General features: G+C 36.0%; 1 protein-coding gene across 5 annotated transcripts in view; it reads right to left on the reverse strand.

Moving 5' to 3' along the window:
• Positions 1-16,194, reverse strand: part of LOC125228217 (myelin transcription factor 1-like protein) — a 57,416-nt gene that overhangs the window by 22,438 nt on the left and 18,784 nt on the right. For all 5 annotated transcript variants that reach the window (XM_048132701.1, XM_048132697.1, XM_048132698.1 and 2 more), the window contains exons 2-4: positions 1,459-2,501; positions 646-718; positions 339-379 (exon numbers count right to left, since the gene is read on the reverse strand). In XM_048132701.1, the coding sequence (XP_047988658.1) occupies positions 339-379; positions 646-718; positions 1,459-2,374 (1,030 nt within the window). In that variant the 5' untranslated portion in view covers positions 2,375-2,501. The remainder of the gene's footprint in view (positions 1-338; positions 380-645; positions 719-1,458; positions 2,502-16,194) is intronic.

Consider the following 16,194-nt stretch of genomic DNA (forward strand, 5'->3'; position numbering starts at 1 on the left):
CTAAAAAATTAGAAAGCCTATAAATGGGTAGTTCTCTGGGAATTGAATTTAGTTAACATTGGTTCAAATAAGTGTCATCTGTTTTATTATTTTCAAAAAGTAGGTACCTACCCATTTTTAAACTATCTAAATAGGCAAACCAAGATTAATTTATAGGCTGACTAAAAAGACTAATCTAGTACACTACAGTTTTACTAAAACAGCAAATAATCAATATTAATAAGGTATAAGTAAAAGAAAACAGTGAAACGAAACATACGTTACAAGTCTTACTAAGAAAACAAAATGTTAAAAATAACCGACGAAGCTCTATTTTCCATTAAAATCACATTACTTACTCTCCGGTGTAACTTTATCCTTTCTTGGACATCCTGACAGACTGGGGGAACAAACAGTTCACAAATCAATATCGTACAGACAGACACGTGTCAGATCAGTTTAACTATTGCGTAATCTGTAAACAGTACTAGGCCCTTAGCCTCCAACTCTGAAGTTTAGCAGTTTGCCAAGGTTAATTGTTATGAGCGAAGTTGTGTTCAGAACCATGTAGTATTTTGTTCAACATGTGGCTGGGTTTATTCCAGTAAAGTTAGTAGGTATTGCAGTTAGTTCGATGACTGAAATACATGATAATCATCGACTCACCTCCTGTGGTGTGTGTAGAGACCGGTGACGTGGCCCTGCCCATTGCAGCCGGGCGTGGGACACTTGTTGCCTTCTGTGAACAAATCGACCGGTGCACAAATCAGTATTTCCCTAATCATCAGGGGGGCGTGGGTGGATCGATACGGGCAGGCGTGCCGGCCGGGGCGTACCTGCGCAGCGCCGCCCACCCGCCCGCTCCGACCCCACCCCGCACAACACTTAAAAGAAAAAATAAAGAACGTCAGGCGGCTGCGCGGCGGACTCACAATTTTTCTTTCAGGAAAAACGGGGCGGCACGTATCCCCGCCCACCGCCTGCCTGACCGTTTTTATTGCGCGTCGCCCTAACGTAAACCCAGCTATCGCCCGACAATACGAGGAAAATATTTCTGTCTTATATACTATATCCACGTAGGTGGGGCCTTCAATGTAACCGTCGCAGACTAAATTATGAGAGGCATCTTACAAATGAAGGATGATTTGTTGCCAACGTCTGTTGCGGACTGGCATCTGCTCGGACAGATGAGGATTGTTTTGAATGATAAAACCCATTTTGAGAGCTCTCAGTTGAAACTACTATAATTTATACCGTAAGTAATAACAGATACTACATTCCATTCATAGAAGGCACATAAATTGTCTAGACAGTTTACGAAAGATGGTTACAACGTAGAACATCAGGTTCCGCCGCGAGTAACGTTATGAGTTATCGAGCGACCTTGAAACAAACTTGGGCGAAGTTGATAGCGCGGAGTTCGACGTTATAGTAATGTCGTTAAGGAAGTTTTAGGTGTGTCGCTGGAGGTGGTTGTACCTCTGTTGACCGGCGGGGAGAGCGCGGCGAGCGGCCTGGAGTCGCGCGTCGGCGTGGCGGAGGGAACCGTCCGCGCCTCTTGCAGGGCTGTTGCTGCGCGGGACCCGGCACCTGCAGGTTGCAACACCGTGTACTGCTTCGAGCCCTTCCCGGCGGAGCTCTTATCATGCTCGTTAGAATACCCTCCGAAGGGTTCGCTGGGAAACGTCGTTCCGTGTAGGCGATGTTTCACCTCCGCGGGTGGCTTGAACGCGGACTGCGTCGAATACGGCAACGCTGCTGTGGCAGCTTTGTAAGCGTTGTATAAAGACTGCTTATTGACAGACATAGTCTCACTCTTACGTTTTGGCTTAGTTTCTCTGTCATCATACTTATCGTCATGCCGGTCAGACATATCTATTTCAAGTTCGTTGGAAGACGAATCCACTAGCTCATCAAAATTTGGCGCATCGTAGTGATTGGAATATTTTCCGTGTTTTTCATACTCATCGTCACTTTTGTCGCGCTCTGAGCGTGCGACTTTCTTTATGTGTACTTCATTTTCTATGGAACAATTTCTACTTTGGTCTTCTTTTCTGTGACGCCGCGTGAAGCTCTTATGTGAGCCGTCTGCGCTGTCGGAAGACGGGGAGGGGGAAGACGGAAGCATTTTGTGCGATTGTTTTTCTTCGAAGAGGTTTTCGAAGCCGTTAGCGTCGTCGTTTTCGTCGCCGCTGTAGTTTTGGGGTTGTTCTCTAGACCAGCTGCCGGAAAGTGTTTTTAGAGCTGCCTGCGTTTCTCTTAGTATTGTTTCGTCGTCATCATTTCGGGTAGGAGCTGGTCGGAAAGGAAGGGTGCGGCGTCGGAGATCATCTTCCCGGCGTTCGTCGTCTAAGAGACGTCGCCTGCGCTTGCCGGCCACTTCCTCCTCGTCCATCGAGCCCTCGCTGCTGTTGCGCTCCACTCTCCGGTCGGCCACCCTGAACGACTCTACATCCACCCCGAACTCCAGCCTCCTCTTGTTGATCTGCGCGAGCGACGAGTGCGCGCTCAGCGGCGCCGTCCTGCAACAAACGGCTCCGTCAGACTCATCCCCGCGTTACGTGACACATTCACGTATATCAACATTTATATAATTCAAATATTGTACTTGCGATTCGATTTTCCATCCACAATCACAATATTTTTACGCGGAAATGATTCTAGGCGTTTCCCATCGACGTTGAAACACTTTAAGCACTTGATTGTTATGTTTGGTTGCACAAAAATCGTTCCCACGTAAAAACCATTTCACTCAAGAGCTTTCAGACCAAAAATAATTTTACATGGCAGAACAAGAATGAAGGTCAAAAAGTTTTAACTCGAGCATAAAAAGTTAAAAAAGTTCATAAATTTCACACAATGTAGGCATAAAGAATTTTACTAATACAATATCGCGTCAAAAAGCAGTCAAACCGATTATTCCCTGCGATGTTCTTCCTAGAGCGACCAACACGATTTTGAAGTTAATGACCGAGGATACACATATTCTATTACTTTGGTGAAAAACTTTTGTACATACAATCTTTTCGTTTCTTCTTTATAACTAATTATTCATGATAATATGATTAATATGCGCTTAATTAACGGGAAAAAACTTTTGCACAAAAGATGAAACTTTTCAGGAAACTTTTTGAGTTCTGTCAAAACATAGTTTTACAGCTGGAACGGTATTTTTTTCACGGTTTATCGGTTGCCATGATTTTTGACCAGTCTTATCGAACTATTTATAGTGCCTATATCTGCGGAGGTAAGATATCTATCGTCTAAAAAGAGGTTACAACAGTTCTAATGTTATTTTTAGATACATAATAATAAAAAACATTTTCATGTAAAAATCGATGATCAGTTAGAATTTACGTATTTACTGAGGATATATTTTAATGATAAACGCACGTTAACAGCCCAGTTCTAGATCGACAATAGTAAATATTAGGTAGTTGTTTTTTTACAAAAATATGCTCAGACAATTGCGTCATTTCGAATGTATTAGTATGTGTTTGATGAAAATACTTCAATACTTGAAATGATTTATCAAAAAGTATCCATGGTTAGAAATTAGAGAAGCATTTATATAATTTTAGGGTTCCGTACCTCAAAAAGGAAAAACGGAACCCTTATAGGATCACTCGTGCGTCTGTCTGTCCGTCGTCACAGCCAATTTTCTCCGAAACTACTGAACCGATTAACTTGAAATTTGGCACGAATATGTAAACCTGTGACCCAAAGACGGACATGTAATTTAAATTAAGAACATTTAATTATACGGGCCACTTTTGGGGGGTAAAAGTGAAAATTAAAATCAAAGTTTCTAGAACTATATTGTGTTACATATCAAAGGAAAGAAGTTTTTATAAGTATGTATTTTAAAAATATTTTTTTAATAATTTTTAGTAAGGTAATTTTCAAGTTATTTAAGAAAATGGGCAAAAAATAACCATCCCCCCCCCCTTATCTCCGAAATTACTATGCGTAAAGTTTCAAAAAAATACACGAGATACTTTACAATTAGATTACAGGAAAATCTATTAGAAATCTACAGTAAAGCGTAAGTCGGACTTAAAAGAAAAAAACTCAAATTACGAATTTCACTCACTGCCGCTGCAAGGAATTACCAAATCTCTTGACATTGTTTGAGTGCGTTTGAATATTACATATAAACTCATTTCTGTTTCGTTTTGTTCAAGATATTGATTATTCGCAAAAATGACTTAAGTTACTACTAAAGAGGAGGCAATTAAGCCCTTCTTGTAGTGTACGGAATCCTTACAACACTTGCCCGGCACTCGCACTTGCCGGTTTTATATGATAGTTGATAGGTTCGTAGATTACGAACCTTTGTTGCGAACGTACTACACTGATGTTTCTGGTTGACGTCTCCTCAAGAAGTTGACATATTTCCGCTCTTTACTCAATAAATGATTTTTGATTTTGGCTAAAATGTATTTCACAAATAAACCTAGAGATGTCCCGAGTAGCTCACAACCTAAATCTTAACAGTGGTAAGCAACAAAAAAAATCTATTTCGTGGATTGGAATACCGTTAAAACAATATTTCTAAAAATAAGAACTACTTAGTTAGTATTTTTTTTTATTTTAACCAAATAAGTGAAAAGGTTCAGGTCTGATCAAGGACGTTATATACCAGGACTGACGAAGCCTATACAAAAAAGTGTACCCGTGAAATGTATGGGTCTTTTAGGTATAAACCTAGATGGCGCTGTTTCGCAGCCTGGAAGTGACAAAAATCATATTGTCCCCAAATATTGCTACTTCCCGTCTAGTCAAATCAGCAAAATTTTGACAGGTCTTAAAACCTGTCAAAATTTGAACGATTTGCTAATATGGAATTTTATACGAAATCACGTCAGTGACGTCAGGGTCAACTCATTTACTTTAAATCTTTCTACCTGACTTATTAAATAGAAATTGGGTTCGAAAATAATTTCTGTCCATATTTTTCTTGTAATTATCTGAAGTTTTATTTCGTGCATGGTATAATATATTTTATTTGATTGCCTGTACGCAAGGCAAGTTTCCTACCTATTGTAAATATGGTCAAGACTTTCGTGCTGTGCCTAACAATATAGTAGGTACACGAACACACGTTTTAAAAGATTCAAGGATAATATAAATATAATTTTTCACCACAATATTTAATAAAAAAAATCTCACGATAAGTTGATCTACCTAGGTTAATTACATTATCGCATACATAATGCTGGAACAACTCGACTTAGTGAATGACGGGCCGATTTTTGAGTGTCACGCGTTCGAATTCAGAAAATTGACACTGAAAATAATAAGCAAGTCACCGTTTTCAACCGGTATTTTAGTGACAAAATCCCGTATGCGCCCTCTAACGAAACCATGTATGAACGAAAGGGAAAAACGGGATCTCATCATAATCAACACACAACTGGTACGATTGACGTGTCTGTTAAATTTTAATTATGTTTGTAAAATTGTTTATTTTTAAAAGACTACAAAATACAAAATATTTATTCACTAATCAAAGACTTAAGTTGTTATTATTAATTAAATTATGACATGCATTGTTAGTACCCTATCAAATCCAACATTAATTTCAGTTGCCGAATTAATATCTAGATGTCGCTGTAAACCGTGCGTGAAAATTCCTACCTAGCGGTTTTATTTTTTTTACGGAAAACATGAACCCTGACCGCCTTTCTGACAACAGAACTTTCATCATATTTTAGAATACGTACGTAAACGGAAATGTATGTAATTTTTGGTTCTACTACATAACTGTTTGAGGGGCGCTGTTCTTTTTTTTTTACTACGTCGGTGGCAACCAAGCACACGGTCCGCCTGATGGGAAGCTTCATTTTCTCAATTTTTTGGGAATATCGAGTAATGCAGTAGGATTCAAACACGTCAGGTGTATTTTATTCTATGTAGTTTGGACGCATTCTTACATATGATATGAATGTACTCTACTAATGTATGTTTAGGAACTCAGGACTTGGGAGGCAAACAAACAAAGCCCGGGCCGCGTAATATCGACCGGGCCGAAGTTGGGAGTTGTGCAATATGCCTCGAGATTGAATCGATGGTCCTTGACTCACCGGATGAGACCTACTAAAGCGTTCGTGAAGGGTAGCGATGAGCTGAGATATCAATTTCCGTCGGTTTTCTTATCTTATTTATTTTGAGAGAATAAAAAATGTAAGTTTGTAGACTTTGTAGTCAACAAACAAAAATCACCAACCACCAATTTCACCAATTTCTTTTAACCAAGGATGATTTATATAGGATTGTCAATCTTCATACTAAGAATCGTACTTAAATTTTTTTAACACCACCTATTAAATACCTACTATCATAACTGCACTGATGATGCCTGCAAATTTATATTTTTCAAAATGTGTATTGACGTGATATCTTGTCATGATACTTATGATATTAAAATACAGAAATATGTAATTTGTTTTTATAAAAAAACACGCAAAAATATTTGGGAAAATATGATTTTTGCCACTTCCAGGCTAGGCAAGGCTAGGCAACAGCGCCATCTAGTTTTATCCCTGAAATTAGGCCCATACATTTCTGAGGTACACTTTTTCGTATGGGCTTTGTCAGTCCCGGTATATATCGCCCTTGATTGCAAGTGTAAAAGTCCTGTGAGATTAAAACGTAAGTAACAGCTTAAAATAATTTAAATAAAACCGGCCAAGAGCGTGTCGGGCCACGCTCAGTGTAGGGTTCCGTAGTTTTCCTTATTTTTCTCAAAAACTACTAAACCTATCAAGTTCAAAACAATTTTCCTACAAAGTCTTTATAAAGTTCTACTTTTGTGATTTTTTTCATATTTTGTAAACATATGGATCAAAAGTTAGAGGGGGGGGACGCACTATTTTTCCTTTAGGACCGATTATTTCCGAAAATATTAATATTATCAAAAAACGATCTTAGTAAACCCTTATTCATTTTTAAATACCTATCCAACAAAATATCACACACACAACATTTTTTTCCATTTTTTACCCTAAAAAGCATATACGGATGAAAATAAGGCAATGAAAAAAATAATAAAGAGAGAGGGCAATTTACTCTTATGCACTTGCACGACGAGGTTGATTATGGACTAGACATACCAAAGACATATGTTATTACTCCGTATAGACAGATAAAGTCTAAGAAAAAAGACCTAAAAACAGACCTCAGAACCATAAAGAAAAAGGTGCGGTGGCATAGATGGTTGTTACCTTTGGGGGACGCTCGGCTATACTTCGTTTTATTTAGCATTAGAGGTCTTTTATATGAGACATTTCATGCCACAACTATATTTACTACGAGTACATAGTATTTTAAACGGACATAAAAAAATCCATAGTTGTTACACTAAAATCATAAAATTGTTTTTGATATTTATATATAAATAATACTTACAATTATAACATTTATTTAGAAAGTATTTGTTTTAATCTGTGTTATTTAAAATTTTCTAATCCAGCTCTGGAAAGGTTACATGTTAAAAAACCTAAAGAAGAATGTATTTGGAACTATCGGTTCATTTTTTAGCTGTCAAGGTTGTCAATCGTATTTAGGTTCGTTATGTTTCGAGTTAACTTATAAAATTTGATTATATGAGGACTTACTTTGTTACTTTAATATTGAGATTGTGTTTTGTGGTGTGTTTGGTGGCGTGCGACAGACTGTGATTACTGCAATAGACCAGCAAATGGCAGGATCAAGTGGTTTGCAAAAAACACCGTCGCGTGTTTTGCCTTCTTGAGGGTAGGTATATAAAAATATAAAACTAAAATAACTAATATTGGCCTGTTATGTTCTCGTTTTGGTTTAAATCCCTAACATTTAATATTGGTCCTAAGAAGAAAGGTTTACGACATCTTCTTTGTTCACCAGTTTGACAGATAAATCTAATCTTAAAAAAAACCGGCCAAGTGCGAGTCGGACTCGCCCACCGAGGGTTCCGTACAAACTTTCTTTCAAACTACCTAGTTAAAATAATCTCATATTTTCATATAACTCTAATGACTTGACTAGAAGACAAAAGTATAGGCACTAATGAGTATTATAGTGTATAGCGCCATCTCCCGGTCAATTTGCTAACTAATTTGCGCGACCTGGTTTTTCAGGGATAATTCTTTATAATGTTAACCGATTTAAACAGTTTTTACTTTATTGGACAGAAGATGGTTTACGTAACACCTCGTATTACTTAATTTGAAGTACGATATACATCCGCAAGGGTGGGTAAATTGAAAGTAAAAATCTGAAAAGTTTTTTGTGAATTCAAAAAAAAGTATTCAAAATACAAACACGATTATATTTTTCCTGTAATATATAGCATAAAATCAATGTTTACTAAAATTTTCATAATTTTTCGTTGGTAAACTTCGGAGATAAGTGGGGGGGGGGGGAACGGTATTTTTTTTTACATTTTCCTTCAAAATTCTTTTTTTTCCACAACAAAAAAATTATAAAAAATAGCTTATTTACGTTCAATTTGAGCTCTTTCCAACGATACCTCACTTGACCTAGTAACTTGAAATTTACAGTTTGCCCCCCTTTCATTTTGGCCATTTTCTACAATTAAAATTAATATATTTAAAAAAATTATACTTTCTATTTGTAGAGGTTTACAATGTTCACAACTATTCCAAATTTCAAGTTGATAGCATATATTAGTAGTCCTAGAGATATTTAGGAATCTGACAGACGGACAGACAGACGGACAGAGTCGCACCATAAGGGTTCCTGTTGTACCTTTTTGGTACGGAACCCTAAAAAACGAAGTACCTATAGATGATGCTAATATTAATATTTTTCATTTTATCACCTGGGCCACTTGCACCAATGAAAATGGAGGGTTAACCCACTATTTTATATGGATTTTGACAGTTGACAGCCCACTAACCCTGAGTTCAGTGGTTGGTGCAAGAATATGAGCCAAATTGTCAAAACTGAGGTTCAAAAGTTTTAAGCCTGTGTCGAGAGATGGCAGTCGATCTATGCACTGTGATTGATTACACATTTTACTTTGACAGTAACTGTCTATAATACTCAATCCTCTTTGTTCATACCATATACTCATAATATTATCGGTACCGACCAAACGCCAAACTCCTCATTATCCACATATATGTGGATATTGTATTGAAATCATAGTTAAGGCTCCCAACGCTAGTAGTAGCATTATTTTTTGTTTTCATGTCCTGGATGTCTGTTTTTTAATCCTTGGCTCATACAGTGTATCAAGCACAGAACTTAATTTAGATAGAAGAAACAAATTCATATATTTGTATAGGGGACCGAGCGTGTCAAATTTTGTAAAATGAAGTTGATTCTTGCCTGTAATTTTAAATATGTCTCGGATTTTGATTCCAACCCCAACGTGTGATATTTTTTGTGTTTTAAAATTGAATATCACGTAACGAGGCATCCCCCCCCTTTATGTTTTGAACCATTGACTTCAACTTACAAAAGACTTGACGATAGGTTTAGTAGTTTTTGAAAGCTGCAAACTGCGAGTAACTGACGGACAACTCAGTGGATTTCACTGAGTTCATTTGTTTTCATGCCCTAGATGTCAGTTTGCTTGATCTATGGTATATATGACATCTGTGGTATCAAGCAATTTCAAAGCAGTGCAATATGCCCGAGTTATAATAGGTATGTAATTTGGAAACTAAGATTAGGGTTCTGAAAAGTAATTTATAAGAATACTAGCTTTTGCCCGCGGCTTTGCTAGCATTAGATTTGAAAACTGCGGAATGCTCCATACGAATTTCCACCCCCCATTTTTGGGAATTGGGGCGTTATAAAGACACAAAAAATACCCTATGTCACTTTCCATCTCTTCAACTATCTCCACTTTTAAAATCAAGTCAATTCGAAAGCCGTCAGAGACGGAGACAAACAGACCCACACATACTTTCCCATTTATAATATTAAGCAAGGATTATTTATACAGGATCACACCTCGGACACTGGCGATTAAATATATGAAAGAGGCGCGTTCCTAGCACACAGTCTAAGCTCGTGTAGGTGAACGCGTACTATGCTTGTATGAGTGACATATGACAGGTCGACTGTTCGCGTTTTTGACAGACGGTAACTGTGAGGTAACCGAGAGGGGGTGGGCGGCACTTTCAGCGGGGAGCGGGAGTGGCCATACTGTATGATAATACTCTTTATTATACTGTGACAGGATTTACATACTTCACACGAAGAATCGTACCTCGATTTTTAGCGCCACCTATTAAATACTATCATAAGTACATTGCTGATGCCTACAATTTTTTTTTCAAAATGTGTATTGACGCAAAAATATTTGGAGAAAATGTGAATTGGCCACTTCCAGGCTGCGAACAGTACCATCTAGTTTTAAGCCTAAAAGGCCCATACATTTCAGTGGTACGCTTTTTTGTATGGGTTTTGTCAGTCCAGTATAAATCGTTCTTGATATTAAGTATGGATATTATGAATCTGTTTAACTATTACCTCTAATAATGTTTGCTCAGTATTCCATTGGCGAGCAGTTTGGAAGTTGTGCAATATGCCCCGAGATGTAATCGATGGTCCTTGACGCACCGGAAGTGTGGGTACGACGAGGGTGGAGGAAACGGACTACCGGTAGGGTTACCACACCTTTCCCAAAACTATGGGATTTCCGTACAGTGAAATTTTTGAAATATAAATAAGGCGATATTATTCTTTGGAAATGAAACGTTTTATTTGAAAAGTACGTATTCTATATTTAAATTTGAGATATTAAAAAAAAACTATTGGAAAATTTCCAAAAGTCTTAAAATTCAGTAGTGTAGGTGAAGCTATTTTACAGTGCTTACATAAAATACAGACACGAAGATAATATACTACTCAAAAGAAAATTAGTGACATTAAGAATTTCAGTTATTGAGGGAATACTAATTTCATGTTTATTCAAATATTTGAAAGCATTGACAATTTATTTAAATTGTATTATCCTTTATAGCAACCAAAGCTTTAATTTATTGATTTTAAAATGTATACAGGCTGTTTTGTGAAAATTACTGGGTGTTTAAAATGTATAAAAAATATTATTTTTAACTCTTCCGGCCATTAAAAATTCTGGTGGCCACGGATTTGTAAACTTAATACTGAAACGTACAAAAGAATAACTCTTTTTCACATTACGGTAAAAATATTATAGGCCTTAGAATTTCCACATTTTCTTAATTCAAGTTTCCCAGAGAAGTGACAAGGCTCCAGGTCCAGATGGGATACGCAATGAAACCCTTAAACAAGCAGCAGACATGGTTGTACCAACTTTAACAGATATCTTCAACGAAATCCTTATAACAGAAATCATTCCAAACCAGTGGACGCATTCGAACATAAAAATTACTGGGTGTACTGTACAAAAAATATTATTTTTAACTCTTCCAATACGACATAGGAAATTATAGACCCATAAGCTTAATGTGTCGAGCACAAATACATTCGCCTGATCAGAAATGTTTATAACAACAGCACTTCGTGTATTCAACTGGAAAAGAAAGGTGACATATTCAGAATACAAAAAGGTGTGAGGCAAGGAGATCCTCTATCTCCTAAACTTTTCTCGGCTGTATTGGAAATGGTGTTCCGAAATCTAGACTGGCAAAATTACGGCCTCAGCATCAATGGAGTTGCTCTAACACATCTCAGATTCGCGGACGATATCGTCCTGTTCGCCAAGTCTCCAGAAGAGCTAGATGTCATGATCAATGAACTATCCCAAGAGAGTCTGAAAGTAGGACTAGGCATGAACCTAGAGAAGACTAAACTAATGACAAATGGAGAAAAACATGTTATTATGGTTGGGGAAAACACCATAGAATATGTAGAAGAATACATCTACTTAGGGCAGATTATATCACCTCATGACGCAATTGAGAAGGAAGTAGAAAGAAGAGCTGTAAACGGATGGAAAAAGTACTGGAGCTTAAAAGAAGTCTTTAAAGACAAAAAGCTACACATCTCAACCAAGGGCAAACTCTTCAATACCTGTGTACTACCCGTCCTAATGTATGGAAGTCAAACGTGGCCACTCAAAAGACACTTAACTTCAAAACTGGAAAGTTGCCAACATTCCATGGAACGAAGTATGCTTGGACTCCGGAGAGCGGACCGTGTTAGAAACTCCTCCATAAGATCAAAAACCAAAGTACAAGATGTAACAATAAAAATAAAAAGGTTAAAATGGAAATGGGCTGGTCATTTGGTCAGAGGAGGCGAAAAATGGAGTAAAAGTATAACTGAATGGTACCCAAGGGGTTGGATACAAAACGAAACGAAAGGGAAACGGAAGGCTGGCTCACAGCTAAAAAGATGGGATGATGACATTCGCTTAGTCGCCGGAGTAACCTGGAACAGAGTAGCACTTGACAGAAACGAATGGAGGAGGCTGGAGGAGGCCTTTGCCGACTGGCAAACAGACTTTCAAAATTCAAGTTAAAAAGGGTACCCTTGAGCACTTACCAAAATTAAATTTCAAAAGCCCAAAAAATTTTTTAACGCGAGTACAATTTTTTTTTCACGTTAGAAATGTAGTCTATCTGATATTTATGTTTGGTAAACGGAGGCACCAGACGTCCTGTTTTCACGTTACGCTTTTATGTATATGTAGCGTTCAATAGTTATTTGTTTTACAAGGGGGCAAAGTTGTTGTTTAACCGCACGTGCCAATATTGATACCTGAGCAAGCGAAAGATTCCAATATTGAACCGCGAGCGTAGCGAGTGGTTCAAAAAGTGGAATCTTGAGCGTTGCGAGGGTATCAAGGCACGAAGGTTAAACAAATTTTGCCACCGAGTGAAACACAAAATTTTTCACCACACCAACACGAACAAAATACTGACTATAAAACATCAAACTAAATCAAATCCATAGGTAAAATCTAGCAGCCAGATTAAGACATCGAGTTCAAATTTGTATAGTGGTAGATAGTGGCCCTTATTTTCCTTTGAGTAGTATACATATTAATATTTTTCAACAATACATACTCGTATTTCCTTTCAACAAAAAAAAATCACATGTTATGTACAGTGCTATATTGTATAACATTAGCATAAAAGAAATCGGATAAAATACTTTAATAAAGTTTTCTTACATTTTACGTCAAAATTGTAACATTTACGAAGATAGTGGCGCCCTCACTCATTTCATATTGTTCTATATCCCACTGCAACATGGCAAACCTGCATGGTGCAGCAACCACGCTCACTGGCCGGTGATAAATAAGTATGTTCTTTTCACCCGTCTTTTGTTTTTGATGGTCGATTTTCTCGACGATTTTGCAGCAAAAAGCGCACCTTTTATTACTTTTTCGTTTATTTTTGTGTTATTATTATTGACAAATATTACAAGTATTCGTTGTTTCTACTGCAGGTAAAAATGTATTGTATTTTTATATAATTGTAGTTTAAGATTCTAGGATTCTTCTCTTAAGATTCTAGTAAAAATGAAATGTGGAATGACTTGCGAACCTTAATACCTGGGCCATTTTTTTCAAAGTTGTCCACCCTGCTTTTTTGTAACATGGGTATTTTTTTACGCGATTCATACTCAGAATGCGCAGAAACGCGAGGTCTTTCGATCCTGGTAGGAGAAAAGAAATGTTCCAAGATTTCCATACATTTTTCAAACCTTCCATTCTGTTACCGAATACAAAATGTATGAAAAAATGGTACCTAACGAATTGGAAAAAAAAAACCTTGGGGCATTTTTTTTCTCCTATTAGGACCGAAAGAGCTCGCGATTCTGAGTAGAAACACATAAAAATGTCCAAATCCAAAAAAGGTGGGGGGAACTTTGAAAAAAGAAACTGGCCCAACTAATCAACGTGCTATTGTTGTTACTGTACATTGTTGTTATTTTGTGTAAATATTGTTGTTATATGTTGTTGTTCTTCATTTTAGTTTTACTCGTAACCTCAAGACACAAGAATTCTGATGCATAATTACTGGCTTTTGCTGACTGAAGTTTTACACTAGGCCTTTCACCTGAAGCAAAAATGGTTTGATTCCGTGGACGAAGATCAGGATTTGTAAACATTAAGGTCAGTAACAATCTCTTTATACTCTATAATGGATATTAACCCTTTTCCAGGCCGTAAAAAACTACAAGATTTTCACAAAAAATAAAAATATGTGAATGTTCACGGGAAAAACTTTGTCGATTGCTATAAAACCGCTTTGTCTGCTTATTCATATAGGTAAAGATTCAAGCAAATCTCACCTTAATGGTAACCGAAAAAGTGAGACGTTTTACTAAACACACTCACATATATTCTAATTTATTGATTTTGATGATTTATTAAATGAAAAGTAATTATTCCTGAAACTGCTATCGAATATTCCTTAACTCGGAACTCGGACTGCTTAGGTTGAAAATCTATTGACACGTATGTACATATGTGGTCGCTACGGTCGCTAGATATAATAATCCTGGAAAAGGGTTAATTATAAAAATTGTGTTTACACAGTTGAACCGTTAACATAACTTGAATCAAAATTAAAATTATTTTAAAGAAATAGACCATGTTGTATAGGCGCCCACATTTTTACATCTTTAATTTTTTTCCGTTTTGTTTTTCTTTACATGTCAATATAGTATTGATACTCTGTTGGACAAAATTACTTAATGCATTTGATTGAGTACAAAATAATAATAATACTTAATAAAAAACAAACACTGTTATCTTTACAAAACAATTTCTTTTGTATGTAAAGTATTAGCTTCGTAATTCTTATGTGCAATTAAGGAAACTATAGGTCTGGTTTTTTGTTGCTTATTTTCTGTTATTTCTTGTATATGACTATTTGTTTCTAAATAAAGAGAAAAAAAAATGAAAATCGGTTATAAAACTGCGGTAACCCAAAACAATGCTATCTACTTTTATGATTTGAAAATTAAAACTGATTTTGATATGAAGACATGAATATTTAGGTGATAAACACAATGAAAGTATAGTGCCTAGCAAGGATTTAAAAATAAGAAAAGAAATGAGTCTACTAAACTTAAAGAACCCTAACTAACTGTGTAGGAAAGTTAATATTTGGTATTATGTATATTTATTTACATGTTGGAATGCCCTAACACCAAATTCAATGGCAACGTTGAAGAACTCAAAACCTTAAATGGGAAAGCCGTGGACTATTTTAAGACTTCTAGGTTTAATTTTTAATTGTATAATGCAGTGTGAGCACATGTAAATAAAATGCCATACGATAAATAATAATTTACATTACCTTGCAACTTGGAATATAACGACGAATTTTATACCAATCTTGTAATAAAACGCACGTTCTAAAGATTTGAAATGGATGATAACCTTTAAACCTTTTATTTACTTTTGAATAGAATATCGTAATTTTATGGCATAATAAACATGTGGAAATATAAAGTTACAATAAAAAAGGATTTATGCGCTTTTCATGCATTGGATCGTGTACGCGTAGCATGTCTCTTACTGTGGCTGTAATAACATACTTAGAACAGGTTTATTAAAGTAGGTACCTAGTTAAAACATATTTCTATACCTAGATATTTTTCTGGCACGAACATCAAGTTGTAAGTGCTTGACAAAAAAAAACATCGACAATCCTTTTATCGATAAATAGCCTTAGATGAGGTTATTAATTACCCCTAATAATAGTCTTTCGTAAGAAATTATTAACCCTTAAATGCATGGTGATATATATATGCATCATATATTTGATGGCCCGTGGCTCGATATGTAGCTATCCAAAATCACATTCATTGCTTAACTATTATTCATTATTTACGATTATTTAATAAACAATTAAATAAATTAAATAATATAATGATTTACTATTTATTATTTAAGGATTAAGATGAAATGACGGAAAAGTGTGAAATAACAGGACAATGGCGATTTTTAGTAAGTGATTTAGGCTGATTTTTTCGGAGTTAGTAATTAGTTTATGTTTAAACATTTTATCATAGAGGTTTCACAAATAGTGTACCTTTTTAATAGTAGTCATTTTTTTAAATAAATCTTACCAATTACGATATATTTTATATAAATAAGATTTGGCCTATTTAGCTTCTAACACTGATTTAGTATAAAAATCGATCTTAAATATTTTTTTTATTATTTTTCCCAGAGTCAGAAAACCCTTGTGTATCACATATATTAATATCTCGTTAAAATAAAAATTCATGCATTTAAGGGTTAAACTA

The sequence above is a fragment of the Leguminivora glycinivorella genome, chromosome 7 (assembly GCF_023078275.1).
Source record: "Leguminivora glycinivorella isolate SPB_JAAS2020 chromosome 7, LegGlyc_1.1, whole genome shotgun sequence".
NCBI lineage: Eukaryota > Metazoa > Arthropoda > Insecta > Lepidoptera > Tortricidae > Leguminivora > Leguminivora glycinivorella.